The 12,332-nt window shown below is 45.0% G+C and overlaps 1 protein-coding gene across 1 annotated transcript; it reads right to left on the bottom strand.

Moving 5' to 3' along the window:
* Positions 1 to 492: 492 nt before the first annotated feature.
* On the bottom strand, positions 493 to 12,326 carry LOC121863023 (solute carrier family 35 member F5-like). The gene is made up of 4 exons (XM_042361480.1): positions 12,305 to 12,326; positions 11,230 to 11,386; positions 4,266 to 4,425; positions 493 to 773 (listed from the first exon to the last, which is right to left on the bottom strand). The coding sequence occupies exons 1-4, from the start codon at positions 12,317 to 12,319 to the stop codon at positions 524 to 526; spliced, it is 582 nt and encodes a 193-aa protein (XP_042217414.1). The 5' UTR covers positions 12,320 to 12,326; the 3' UTR covers positions 493 to 523.
* Between the last annotated feature and the right edge of the window lie 6 nt (positions 12,327 to 12,332).

Genomic DNA, 12,332 nt, shown 5'->3' on the forward strand with positions numbered 1-12,332 from the left:
GGGCTTATGGAGAAAATAGGGTTAGGTGCAGTTTACTCGAAATCGAAAAAATTTAGTAGTTAGCCTAACACAAAGGATAGCACAGTCTAAATAAATGTTACATTCATATCTAATAATGAAATCATACAGTAAATTTAACACTTTACCTTGAAAAAATATGAATGTAACTTGATGGGGGAGAAGGGTGATTTTGAGGTTGATAACATCAAGCTTCTCTTCAAGTGTTATATCCTTTCTTTTACGATAATCACCGGGAATTCTATCATCAGAATGCTTTTTGGAGATATTCTTCTTTACCATATTCACAGTTAATACCACAAAATTGGAGAAATAGTAAGCAAAAATCGCGTTATAGCAAACAAGCGATCGCGTTATACAAATATTGTTCCGAATTCATAAATCGCGTTAGAGCAAATTCGCGTTATCAAAACACGCGTTATAGCAGAACTCACTGTACTGTAATTCAAAATTTATATTTCTTTAATATTGTATACCATCAGCTTCAAATTATATAAAGTTAAATTTACCTGTACATGTGGTTTCTTCTCCAACACTTTCTATGAAGATATTTCATTCCATCCATCAATGGGTCCCAGCTTTCATAATGTGTGAGAAGTGAGACAGCAATAAAAGATGTCATCATGGGAATTGCACCAATATAAATTAGCAGTGAATACTTGATGCCCTTGAGCCAGATGTCCACAAACATTGTCAAGGGAATAGTTAAGCTCAAAGATAAAGTAGCCATCAATGATGAAGTAAGGAAGCATCCCCTGCAAAATAAAACACCTTCAATTCCCAAATAATTCCAATGTAGGTCAAACAATTACAGTATTACCCCGCCTAACGCGGTTTCACTTAGCGCGTTTTCGCATATACGCGGTGCCTTGCCAGAGCTGAACTTTCACTTAACACGGATTTTTTCCACATATACGCGGTGAGTGTCCGGCTCAAGATGCTATTTTTAGATTTTGCCCACGCGCCACCCGCCTGCCTGCCTGCCTGTGCTCCTCGCCTCTCCCTCCTCCTCCCTCCGCTTGGGCAAGCCGCGCGGTAAGGTTGCGCAGTGTGTGTCTTTGTTGCGTTATCACTGACGTCATATGACGTATCGGACTGTGATTGGCCATGCATCCCTACCCCCCTCTGCTGCTAGCTGTAATTGGCTTAAAGTATTATGACGTGACCACCCCGGGGAGGGAGGGAGGAGAGACGATGCTTGACCTAGCTGCGGCAGTTTGATCCCTCAAGGCCACACCGTGTTAACGCGCATCCATTGTTCCGTAAAATGGCTTCCGCCGGACCACCATCGCCCCCAGAGAGAGACCTTTCCTTACCTGGACCCAGCGGCACTAAGCCAAAGAAGACACGACGTTCATTAAGCTACGAGGTGAAGTACCAAATTGTTCAAGATTTGGAGAAAGGAAGACGGCAAGTTGATCTCGCGCGCCAGCATGGCGTCAACGAATCTACGATTCGTACGATCAAGAAGGATGCAGCCAAGATCAAAGAGCACATGAAAATCACAAAGTCTGCAGGTGCTTCATCTATCAGGTATTGCCAGAACAGGGTGCTGGCAAAAGTGGAAAATTTGCTGGTGAGTTATTTGGTGCGTCAGGCGCGACGCAACATGGCGGTGGACACTCGCTCAGTGCAGGAGTACGCACGTGAGCTATACGCAGCAGTGACACGTAAACTGGGAATTGCAGAGCTCAAACCCTTCTATGCTTCCTCTGGTTGGCTGCATAGGTTTAAGAAGAGGAACAAGATCACCAACATCAACATTGGTGGTGAGGAAGCGAGTGCTGACCGTGTGGCGGCTAGAGATTTTCCTCCGTTTTTACGTGAGATTATGGAGGAAGGACAGTACAGTGACGACCAGGTGTTTAACATGGACGAATCTGGTCTTTTCTGGAAAAAGTTACCTTCCAAGACCTTCGTTGTCCAGTCTGCCAGCAAGGTAAGGGGTCGGAAGTTGCAGAAGGAACGCATCACCGTCCTGTTTACCACCAATGCCTCCGGTACCTGTAAACCAAAGTTATCGGTGATTCACACAGCCCGCAAGCCGCACGCCTACAAGAATATGGACATGAACAAGCTTAATGTCCACTGGCTAACCGCACGTAAGGCGTGGATGTCCTCTTCTCTGTCCCTCTTCTGGTTTGACAACTGTTTTGTTCCCGACGTGAAGAAATTCTGCGAGCAACAGAATGTTCCATTCAATATTTTGTTGCTCCTTGACAACGCACCTGGACACTCGCCCCTACTTATGGATCGTCACCCCAACGTAAAAGTGGTCTTCCTTCCTCCCAACACTACGTCAATAATCCAGCCCATGGACCAGGAGTTGATCTGCAATGTGAAAGCTGCGTACTCTGCAAAGAAGTTCAAGCTCCTGAACGACTCTACCAACACCAAGGATGAGTTGCGTAAGCTGGGTGACACTGACAGCGAGAGCAAAAGCGAAGAGGACAAGGAACAAGAGGCGGTGACTCAAGAACTTCTCGTCAAACAATTTTGGAAGAAGTTTAACGTTAAACAAGCTGTAGACTTCTTGGTGGAGGCATGGGATCTGCTGACTATTGCTACGATTCATCACGCATGGAGACATGTGTTGCATGGCATACCAGGTGAGAGGAGGAGTGAACCTGTGACTGGTGAGGTTCAGACTGTTGCAGTAGCAGTGGACCTTGCCAGAGAAGCTGCGCTCAATATTACAGCTGAAGGCTTCTCCGAGACCACCAACGAAGACATCCTGGAGGTGATCAAAGATCCTGAAGTGACTGCCGACGAGATGTTGGAAGAAGAACACGCCAGTGAAGAGGAGGAAGAAGGTGCGTCATTCTCCGAAGAACCTAGTTTAAGTCATAGTGATATTAAGTGTGCCATAGAGTTTGCAGAAAAAATTAAGTCCGTCCTTTCCCGCGACAATGACGATGAACGCTATGAAGTCTTCCATACCCGACTGGTGCAGGCTATGGAGCCGTACATCAAGGTGTATCACGACAACATCAACACCAGCCGTCAGCAAAGCATAACCGAGTTCTTCGCCCGCAACCCACCACAGCCAGCCCAAGCCAGTGATAGTGAAAGTGAAGTTGACTTTGAGGGATTTGTCAGGGAAGCCCTGACAACTGTAAGTGACAGTGATGTTGATTCACCTAGTAATGGTGATTCACCTGAGGGCCAGTAATCTGCCCTCTGCCTCGGAACCAGCCTCCATCCCCGTATGCCGACCCATCTCTTCTACTACCGTAAGTGTTCCACCTAACTTTTAGTTTCTCTTAGGTAACCTTCATTTTTCCTATGTTAACCTTTATCTTTCCTAACCTAACCTCTTCTATATTACTTGTTTTTTCATACCATCATAAAGTTAAGATAGAATTTTTACTACAACATAGTTATGTGTCGTCAAAAAGTGGAGTTTGGGGGTCGGGCTGGGTTCTATTGGAATTAATCCCATATGTTCTGTTGTTCACTTAACGCGGATTTCACTTAACGCGGGACCCTCTGGGTTCAATTGACCGCGTTAAGTGGGGTACAACTGTATAGAAGGTGTTAACTAAGAAGACAATTCCAAAAAAAAAGAATCTTTACTGCAAAATTTTTTTCTTGCATTATCAGCTAAGAGAGGAATGTATGATATTCTCTGAAACACTTCAATTCAGAAACAAATTCAGACTTTATTTCAAGAAATAAAGTATAAAGGTAAGCACCTATTTGGTACATCCTTTTTCTCTTTTATGATACAGTGGCTACAATCAAGAACATATACACACACACACTGTTCGCTTTTGTCACTCATCCTCTAAACCGCTAAGACACATGCATTGTGCGATATTGTTCCCTTCCACAACAATGCTCAAAGACATCCTTCTACATTTTCCCTGTCACTTTACACAATCTAGCATCCTCAAACCACAGAGTCCATTCTCAAAAAGTACTTGATGCCATACTGTCTAGTCAGGCTCAAGATGATTATAAACTAACCTAAGGTATCATATTGTTTCACACAGAGTAAGCACAGATACTTCTTTTAGCTACTGTACCTATAGTTTTTTATTTTCCTTTTTTATGATGGTTTTTCAATAATCATAATCTATGGTTTAAACATATGGGAGATTATGGCCGGAATCAACATTTCAAAGAGGTCATGGTCATCAGTGCCCAACCATAAAAATTCTGGACATATTAATCAAATTTCATAAATGAGATTGACAATATCAATACTTTGTTATAAATGGTTTAATTGATAAAGCATTACTAACCAAAGCCAAAGAAGTTCAGACAGGACAGTTCCTACTAAGCCATTAACAGACATGTAGAACAGGTGTTGCAGATTTGGCAACTGAAATGTCTCCCATCCAAAAACATCCAACAGGGGGAACCCGGGCCACAGAATGATGGTATTGAAAAAGCCCACAAATCCTGGAGAAAAAAAAATATTAATAAGAAAACAAATTAAAAAGACCAATACATTCAACCTATCTATCTACAGTACCTACACCAACTGTGCCACAAATTTTGTTTTATTTCAAGAAGTTAAAATCATTACACTTTAATAATTCACACCCGAATAACTGAAGGCAATAAATTTGTACAGAATAAAGCAAAATTATCTCTCCCTGAAAAATAAGAATCCTCTCTTTGTGTTAGTGTTGTGTTCTGACAGTTTAACGGTGTGAATTCCCATGAAGAAGTAAATACAATGCCTGCCAAGTAACTGAAGTATGGCATATGAATACGATGTGACAGTTAGAAATTCAATGACAACACAATTGTATTAGCTTATGACTACCTGGTAAATGTAATAGGAGAGTGGTTAAGTTATCATTTCATATTACTGTACAGCTATATTGCTAAAGTATTACCTTCAAGAACTATAAAAACATTGACCAGATCATGATGGATCAGGGAGTTGATCATTCTTTGAACTGGGTCGACTCCTCTGATTTGCCCTTTGAGGAGATGCTGATATTACATAATGATGTCTTCTAGTCCATTTCAAACCATTATTGTCCAGAGGTGGCAAAGAAAATTACAGTACGAGATGACTCTCGTTGGAATGACTCCTCTATAAGTTCACTTTGTATGGATCGTAGAAGTGCTGAATGAGAGAAGCACAGGCAGTGAAAAGACCGTACTAGATCAGAGTACATAATATGACTGTGCGTACGGCTGTTGTTTGTTCAGTGTGGGCACACAACGCTGAATATTGTATACTACAGAAGTCAAGTGGCCTCATGTGGCAGTGACCAGAAAAAAATATATACAGTTATGAATGGGCTGTTGGGCCAAAGGTCTGGAATTACTATGCTTTGTTCCACTTCAAATGGTCAGCTTGCCTCAGATGTTTCCTAAGGTTTTTATGACAAAGATATCATGTGACCTTGATTGTGTTTCTTTAGATGAGAAATTTTCAGTTATTTTTAACCAAGTTACACAATAGAACTCACTCTTTCATCATTTTGTCTTACAGAGGTGAACAACATTCTGCACTATATCAAGGATTTGAAGAAGACTTTGTTGTCGTGATCTTACAAATGTATTTAAGGTATCACTCTCTTATGAACATACTGCAGACTTTATTTGTAGAATCATATATATGTGATTTTCAGAGGGTAATTTTGTGTGATCTGAAAAACAGGCTTTATTACATCCACTTCTGGTCTTGATACTGAAAATATGTAAAATTATAGTCATCCAGTCTCAAGTCTCATTTTCATCAGAGATCATACTATGCTGGATTAGTTACTTTCTCTGTTAGAGAGAAGCAAGTGATCCATCTGGTCCAGTCAGCCTATAGGTTGCATCATTCAACTGAAACTGCCTATGTTGAATTCATAATGATTTGGTAATAAACACTTGCACAGAAAAGTCCTCCCTCCTGGCCCTACTGGATCTCTCTGCAGCATTTGCAGCATGGCTTCAGGATCTTTGGTCATTCAGTGTCCATGATGATGCATTCTCACTGTTTGAGTCTTATCTGTCAGAGTGATCTCAATGTGTGATAGTTGGTGGAACCGTTTCAGACCCGGTCCCTTTGCAGTTTGTCGTCTCACAGGGATCAGTTTTGGGACCACTTCTGTTTACAGTCCATACCAGTAGTTTTGTAATTTTGCTGGATGTGTAGGTTACTAGTGTGCCCTGAAGAATGCTGTGATGGCTAGGGAAACACTGAGTAACACTGAGTCCGTTTATTGTGGATGAGAGAAATACAAGTGGTGACCAGCGTGTGCCAAGCACGGCTCACACAGTCAGACTGAAGCTGCCTTGCCATATGGCAGCCTCGGGGCAATGTTGCCACATAACACGTGCAGTGTTGCCACGTGATTATATATATAAATGCTACTCGGCACAGTAGCTTATGTACAGGGTTGCTACTTGGCACAGTAGCTTATGTACAGGGTTGCTACTCGGCACAGTAGCTTATATACATAACCTACATCTCCCTCCCCCCTCACGCTCATAGTCTTTGTCTTGAGCGGACTTCTTAGTCCTAAGTCGCTCCGAGTGTCGAGGTGCACTGTGGGGCGGATCCTCGTGAGGTGTAGGTGACTCGTCCTCGGTCAGGGGGCCAGCAGTAGGGGGTGGGACTGGCCGGAGGAAGCGGCGGTTCCTCCACCAGACACGGCCGCTCGGCATCCTGACCTTGTAGTCCCGCGACCGGCCGACGCCCATCACTATGCCCACCTTGTCCCAACGTGTCGTCGTCGGGTCCCAGACGCAGACAAGGGCACCAATCTCCAGTGGCTGAAGAGGGCGGGCACGGTCGTCATACCGAGCTTTGGCGTCCTGGGCACGTGAAGCGGCGCGGCGGTCGCAGCTCTCGGCTTTGGTCTGCCAGTCCTTCGCAAAGGCCTTGGCGTGTGTAGGAACACAAGAGCGGAGAGGGTGACCATACAGGATCTGGGCAGGGGAGCGTCCTGTGTGGGTGGGAGTGGATGCGGGTTCTGGGCAGCTCTGTGTGGCAGTGCCAGGCGCGTCGCTCGTTAACTCACGCACCCTGCTGGCGGTGTACCGAGCAGTTGGGATCTGCTCAGGAAAGTCTCTGGGCACCACGCCTAACTCCTTGCAGTGCACCCACGACAACAAGGGTGTAGCGAGAGTAGGCCGCACGTCGATCCATCAGTAACACGACCTGTCGCCGTAGGTGATCTCTGCCTGAAAGGAGCCCACAGCGTCCGGCATCTGGGAACCGTCCGCATTGTAGTACTGCAGCTGCGGCGGTGGTCCCAGGCCGCGTTTGGTGAGGCCCAGTTTCTGGAGGTGCTTCAGGCCTATCACCGTAGTATCGGCGCCGGTGTCCGGTATCACCTCGATGTGACCCGACACATCACCGTGTGTGACGGCGACGCGGATAGTAGGGGAAGGGGTAGCCCTGGGGCGTGTGGTCGATTCCACCCTCCTGATGTGACTCCGCTGCTGCTTGGGGCTGCGTGGGCCATCTGGAGGGGGCTGCGTGCGAACCACCCCGAGGGAAGTGCGCTGCTGTCCTCCTCGTCTCGGGCTTTTGGGCTTGGGTTGGCGGCAGCACTTGTCGTAGTGTCCATAGCGACCGCAGGCCTGACACTTGTGGCCTCGTGCAGGGCACCAGTCTGTGTTAGACCAGTGGCCCTTACGGTCACATCCACGACACAGTGCGTCGGCGGCCGGGCAAGTCTTGGGGCTGTGCTGCTTTCCACAGCTGCCACAGGAAGCACTAGGCGGAGGCGTGGAAGAACGTGTGGCAGCCTTCGCGTTGTTGGCCGCCTTCTTATCCTTCTTGTATTGTGAGATAGCTCTCACAGCAGGTGGGGCCCGTAAGGCAGAGGTGGCGGACTTGGTGGCCTCGTATGACCGACATTCAGTCACTACCACCTGGAGTGTGGAGGAAGCGTCCAGGGGGATGAGTCGCTGCATCAACTCTTCGTGCCTGACACCTGTCAAGATCCCGTGCTTGATCCAGGCTTCCTCACATTCCCGGCTGTGCGCCTTGCAGACGTCGATCTCCTCCGACAAACTCTTCAAACGTACAAAAAAGTCGTCAAAGGATTCGTTCTCCGCCTGCTTGCAGCTGGTAAAGGCACGGCGACGCAAAGCCTCGTTGTTCCGACCCTTAACATGCTCCTGTAAAAGGTCGAGCACATCCGTCACTGAAGAGGTAGAATCGGGAGGCACTTGCAACGTGTGCTCCAAAACTCTCTGGGTCTCCAGCGACAAACACATCCGCAGTTGGATGAGCTGTTTGTTTGGAGGCATGCTGTCAAGGTCCACCATCGTGGAGTAATCTGTCCAACGCCGCCTCCACTCACGAAAAAGCTGAAACGTGACGTCTGGTGAGAGGGCGGGTGGGGGTTGAACAGATGCCTTGGGAGCTGTTGGGGTAGCAAGAGTACCTGGAGGACGCTGGTGTGGTGGAGGAGGGAGTGTACTGGCGCCTTGAAGCGCGCTACCTGCAAGTGAGGGAGGGTGGGTTAGCGCCAGGGTCGCCAATAGCGCCTCAAAACGCAACTTTTCCTCCTCTCTTCGTGTCTCCTCCCTCTGAAGTTCCATTTCTCTACGTCGCTCGTCCCGGTCGTCCATCCACTTCAGAATTGTGGCGATGTCCGTCACTGGAGGTGGAGGATGAGAGTCTGCGCCCGGTGGAGGAGAAGGTGGTGGGGAGTCGTGTCTCCCATCTTGACGTTGTCCCTTCTTACCTCCCATCTTTGTGTGTGCGTGGACTGCACTGTTTAATATATAAAGTGGCGCCTCAACAGCTCGAACCACATATATAAGACATAAACAGCGCAAAAATCACGCTTATGGTCCAGGTCCACTGTTCTGTCCGTGAGTGAGTGAGTGCGTGCGTGCGTGCGTGTGTGTGTCTGAGAGAGCGGAGGGAGCGTGGACAGCTGCGTGGTCCGGCAAGACCGTCAGTGTCCCCCGGATGTCGCACGAGAAGGGTGTGCGCCTGCGTGCTCCGTGGGTACCACAAAAAAACAGGCCAATGCTCAACTTAGCTCTAGACACACACTAATACACTGACACTAACACTGCCACTGTCACTAAAACGCACTGTGACGGCGCAACACTGCACATCACGGCGAAACACAGCGCAACACAACACAACACACTGAGTCGACGCGCATCACCGGCAGACGTAACTGTCGGCATTGTTCACACACTTTGTAAGTCCACAGATCCTTGACACTGCGCCATGAAAGTTACTAGTGTGCCCTGAAGAATGCTGTGATGGCTAGGGAAACACTGAGTAACACTGAGTCCATTTATTGTGGATGAGAGAAATACAAGTGGTGACTCGCGTGTGCCATGCACGGCTCACACAGTCAGACTGAAGCTGCCTTGCCATATGGCAGCCTCGGGGCAATGTTGCCACATAACACGTGCAGTGTTGCCACGTGATTATATATATAAATGCTACTCGGCACAGTAGCTTATGTACAGGGTTGCTACTTGGCACAGTAGCTTATATACATAACCTACAGGATGTTCATGGTGTTGCCTTACTATTTCTATGCCAATGATACACAGCTTTATGTCCAAATGATAAATGTCAAGGATATTGAGAGATATTGAAATTCTTGATGTCTGATATTAAAAAATGGATGGCTAGACGAAAACCTAAGATGAATGATGGCAACACCGAGATTATCGTCATCCAAGGAAATAGGAGGGGTTACAGCACAGATGATTTTGGCTCTTTAAACTTTGGAGAAGTACAACTCAATCCTGTCAATTCTGCTCATAATCTTGGAATGTATACTTTGACTCAAAACTGAATTTTAGAGTCTATCTCGATTAACCCTTTAGAGGGCAGCCCCACACTTAGGTACTATATTCATTTTATTTTTACTTTTATCCTCTTTGCTACCGATTGGCTCATTAGCAGCTTGGGCAGTCGGTCACATCTCTGTTATGTACTGTTGGCGAATACTGGGCATGCACTGACTCCTGAGTATATCGGAACCTGCTCCAATGTTGGTCAAATCTGGTCTCAAATGAGCTCACACTCAGTGCCGTCACAACACTCTCGGGTAGATTGTTCCTCGAATTCACAATTCTCACTCCAAACATGTTTGCCCTCACAGTTTTATGGACTTGTGGCTTCTTCAACCTTGAGCTGTGACCCCTTGTGAGGCGGACGTCCGCCAGCTCCAGGTATGTACATTAGACCAAGCAGTGCCCCCTGAGGTGTTTATACACATTGATTAGGTCGCCTCTCGCCCGTCTGTAGTATAAGCTAGGTAGTTGCAGGCGTTCTAATCTCTCTAAGTATTTGAGGTTCTGTAGAGTAGGCCCCAGTCTGGTAGCCCTCCTTTGGACATTTTCAATCAATTGACAGTCTCTAGTATACCTTGGGGAAGCATCTGCTAATGCCAGAAGAATTCATTCAGCTAAAAGGTTAAAGAGCATAGAAACTCAGTTGCAACTTTCATATTCAAAATCTATCGGCTGTGAAACAGTTTTTAGATAGACAGTGTCTTGTGGCACTTATATTCACTTATTTTGTCTTGGGTTGACTATTTTAACTCTTTATGGGTTTGCCTACCTAATTATCTAGTGAAAAAAGTTCAGGGTGGTGAAAAAGGATGCCAGGCTTACATGTGCTCTCCTACTGGGGACTTCCACTACCCTATTCTTAATCGAATTGCACTGGCTTCCAATTAAAGAAAGAAAAAAGTTCAAACTCTGCCTAATGACTTTTAAGGCACTTATGTTTGATGAGCCTAAGTAATTGTCCAACCTACTAAATCCTCTGACCTAGAGCATTGTGGAAATGCTCTTTTGTGGCCCAATCCTTTTCCTATATCGCACCCAGATTGTACAATCATTTGCCTGCATCCATGAAGCAGCTGACTTCTGTGGAGGCTTTTAAGAAACAACTTAAGACCTTTCTTTTATTTTGAAAGCACATGATCCTGAAAAGAGCTTTGGAAGTGATACAACTTAAGGATTAATGAACTGTCACTTCTTGTGATTTTTGTTATATTTTTATTTTTATTTTTTTATTCTCAGAACTTTGACTTGTGAAATTTTGAGCGCTAGTGAATTACTTGGAAGAATTGGAGCTTTTGTTTCTCAAAAGTGCCAGCTTTTATTATTATTAAAACAATATCTGATTGATCAATAAATCTCCCAGAGCTAACTGGGTACTAAGGGCATGGAATGGGGGGAGGGGAGGGAAGAGTGCAAAGAAGAGGAGAGAGAGATGATAGAAGGGAAAGGAGAGGAAATTAATTCACTTACCAAAGAACATAGTAAAATCCATACGATCTTCAGTTGGAACCTTGTGCTTCAGGAAGACCATGTAACAGGCATAAAGAATAGCTCCAGCTATTGACCATACCACACCAACAGGCACAACTGAACTTTCAAGGTTGAGGTCTTCCAAACTAACAAAAACCTGAAAAGTAATTGGCAAGACATATATCCAAAATATCTTAAAAATATTTGTTGGGTATATTCAAAGTTTTAAACTGTTTTTTCTTGGATAAACACTGTCATCAATCACAAAACAGTAATGAGGTCTCCTAGCTTTCAAACATGTATCATTATCACATGTACACTTTCCAGAACATGTAGTGTATCTCGAAAACTAGATACACTACAATACTGTACAGGGATCCCCGACTAACGAACGTCCAACTTACGAACGCCTGCAGATATGAATGGGGTTAAATGTGAAATTTACAGTATCTCTTTAATTTACCTGTAAGCCCCCCAGAAGATGTTTTAAATCTGACCAATATCATGTACATTTTGAGGCTATGTGCACTTGATATTAGGAGATATTCTAAAATCAATAGTAAATACTTTTACAATACAAAAATGCCTGAGTACAATACTGCATTAAAGAAAAAGTATTGGAATTTTCTGTTGAAAAGGGAACCCCCGCCCTGGATCCACCCATGTGGTTATTTGCACATACAGGTACAAAATATTTAAAGTCAACAACATCCTGCAGTCTCCCATCCACACCACTGCACCTCTTGTGTACCCACCTTCCACACTCACTGCACATTACTGATGCTACCAACACCATTCTTACAGACAACACATAGCCATTAGCAATTTTGGATAGTGCAAACTTTGAGGATGGAAATTTCTGAAAAATAGTTGAATTATGATATATTATGAACTATGGAAGTTTTGGTGGATAAATATCACAAAGATGAAGCATAAAATTTTATATGCTAAAATCTGGGCATTTGGCTGGTTATGTGCTACAGTCTTAAAAAAGTAAAATAATATAATATACCTGTAATAATATAAAAATGGACAGTACTGTACATTACATCTAATACAATATTTGACTACTTACCACACCTGCAACCATAAGAAGAACTGAG

This window comes from Homarus americanus, unplaced genomic scaffold, assembly GCF_018991925.1.
Source record: "Homarus americanus isolate GMGI-L3 unplaced genomic scaffold, GMGI_Hamer_2.0 scaffold22712, whole genome shotgun sequence".
Taxonomy (NCBI): Eukaryota; Metazoa; Arthropoda; class Malacostraca; order Decapoda; family Nephropidae; genus Homarus; species Homarus americanus.

Coding starts and splice junctions, on each gene's coding strand:
- LOC121863023 (XM_042361480.1), bottom strand. Junction 4,426..11,229: donor GGATTTTACTATGTTCTTTG/GTAAGTGAATTA, acceptor TTTTTTCTCCAG/GATTTGTGGGCTTTTTCAAT. Junction 774..4,265: donor TCTGAACTTCTTTGGCTTTG/GTTAGTAATGCT, acceptor TTTATTTTGCAG/GGGATGCTTCCTTACTTCAT.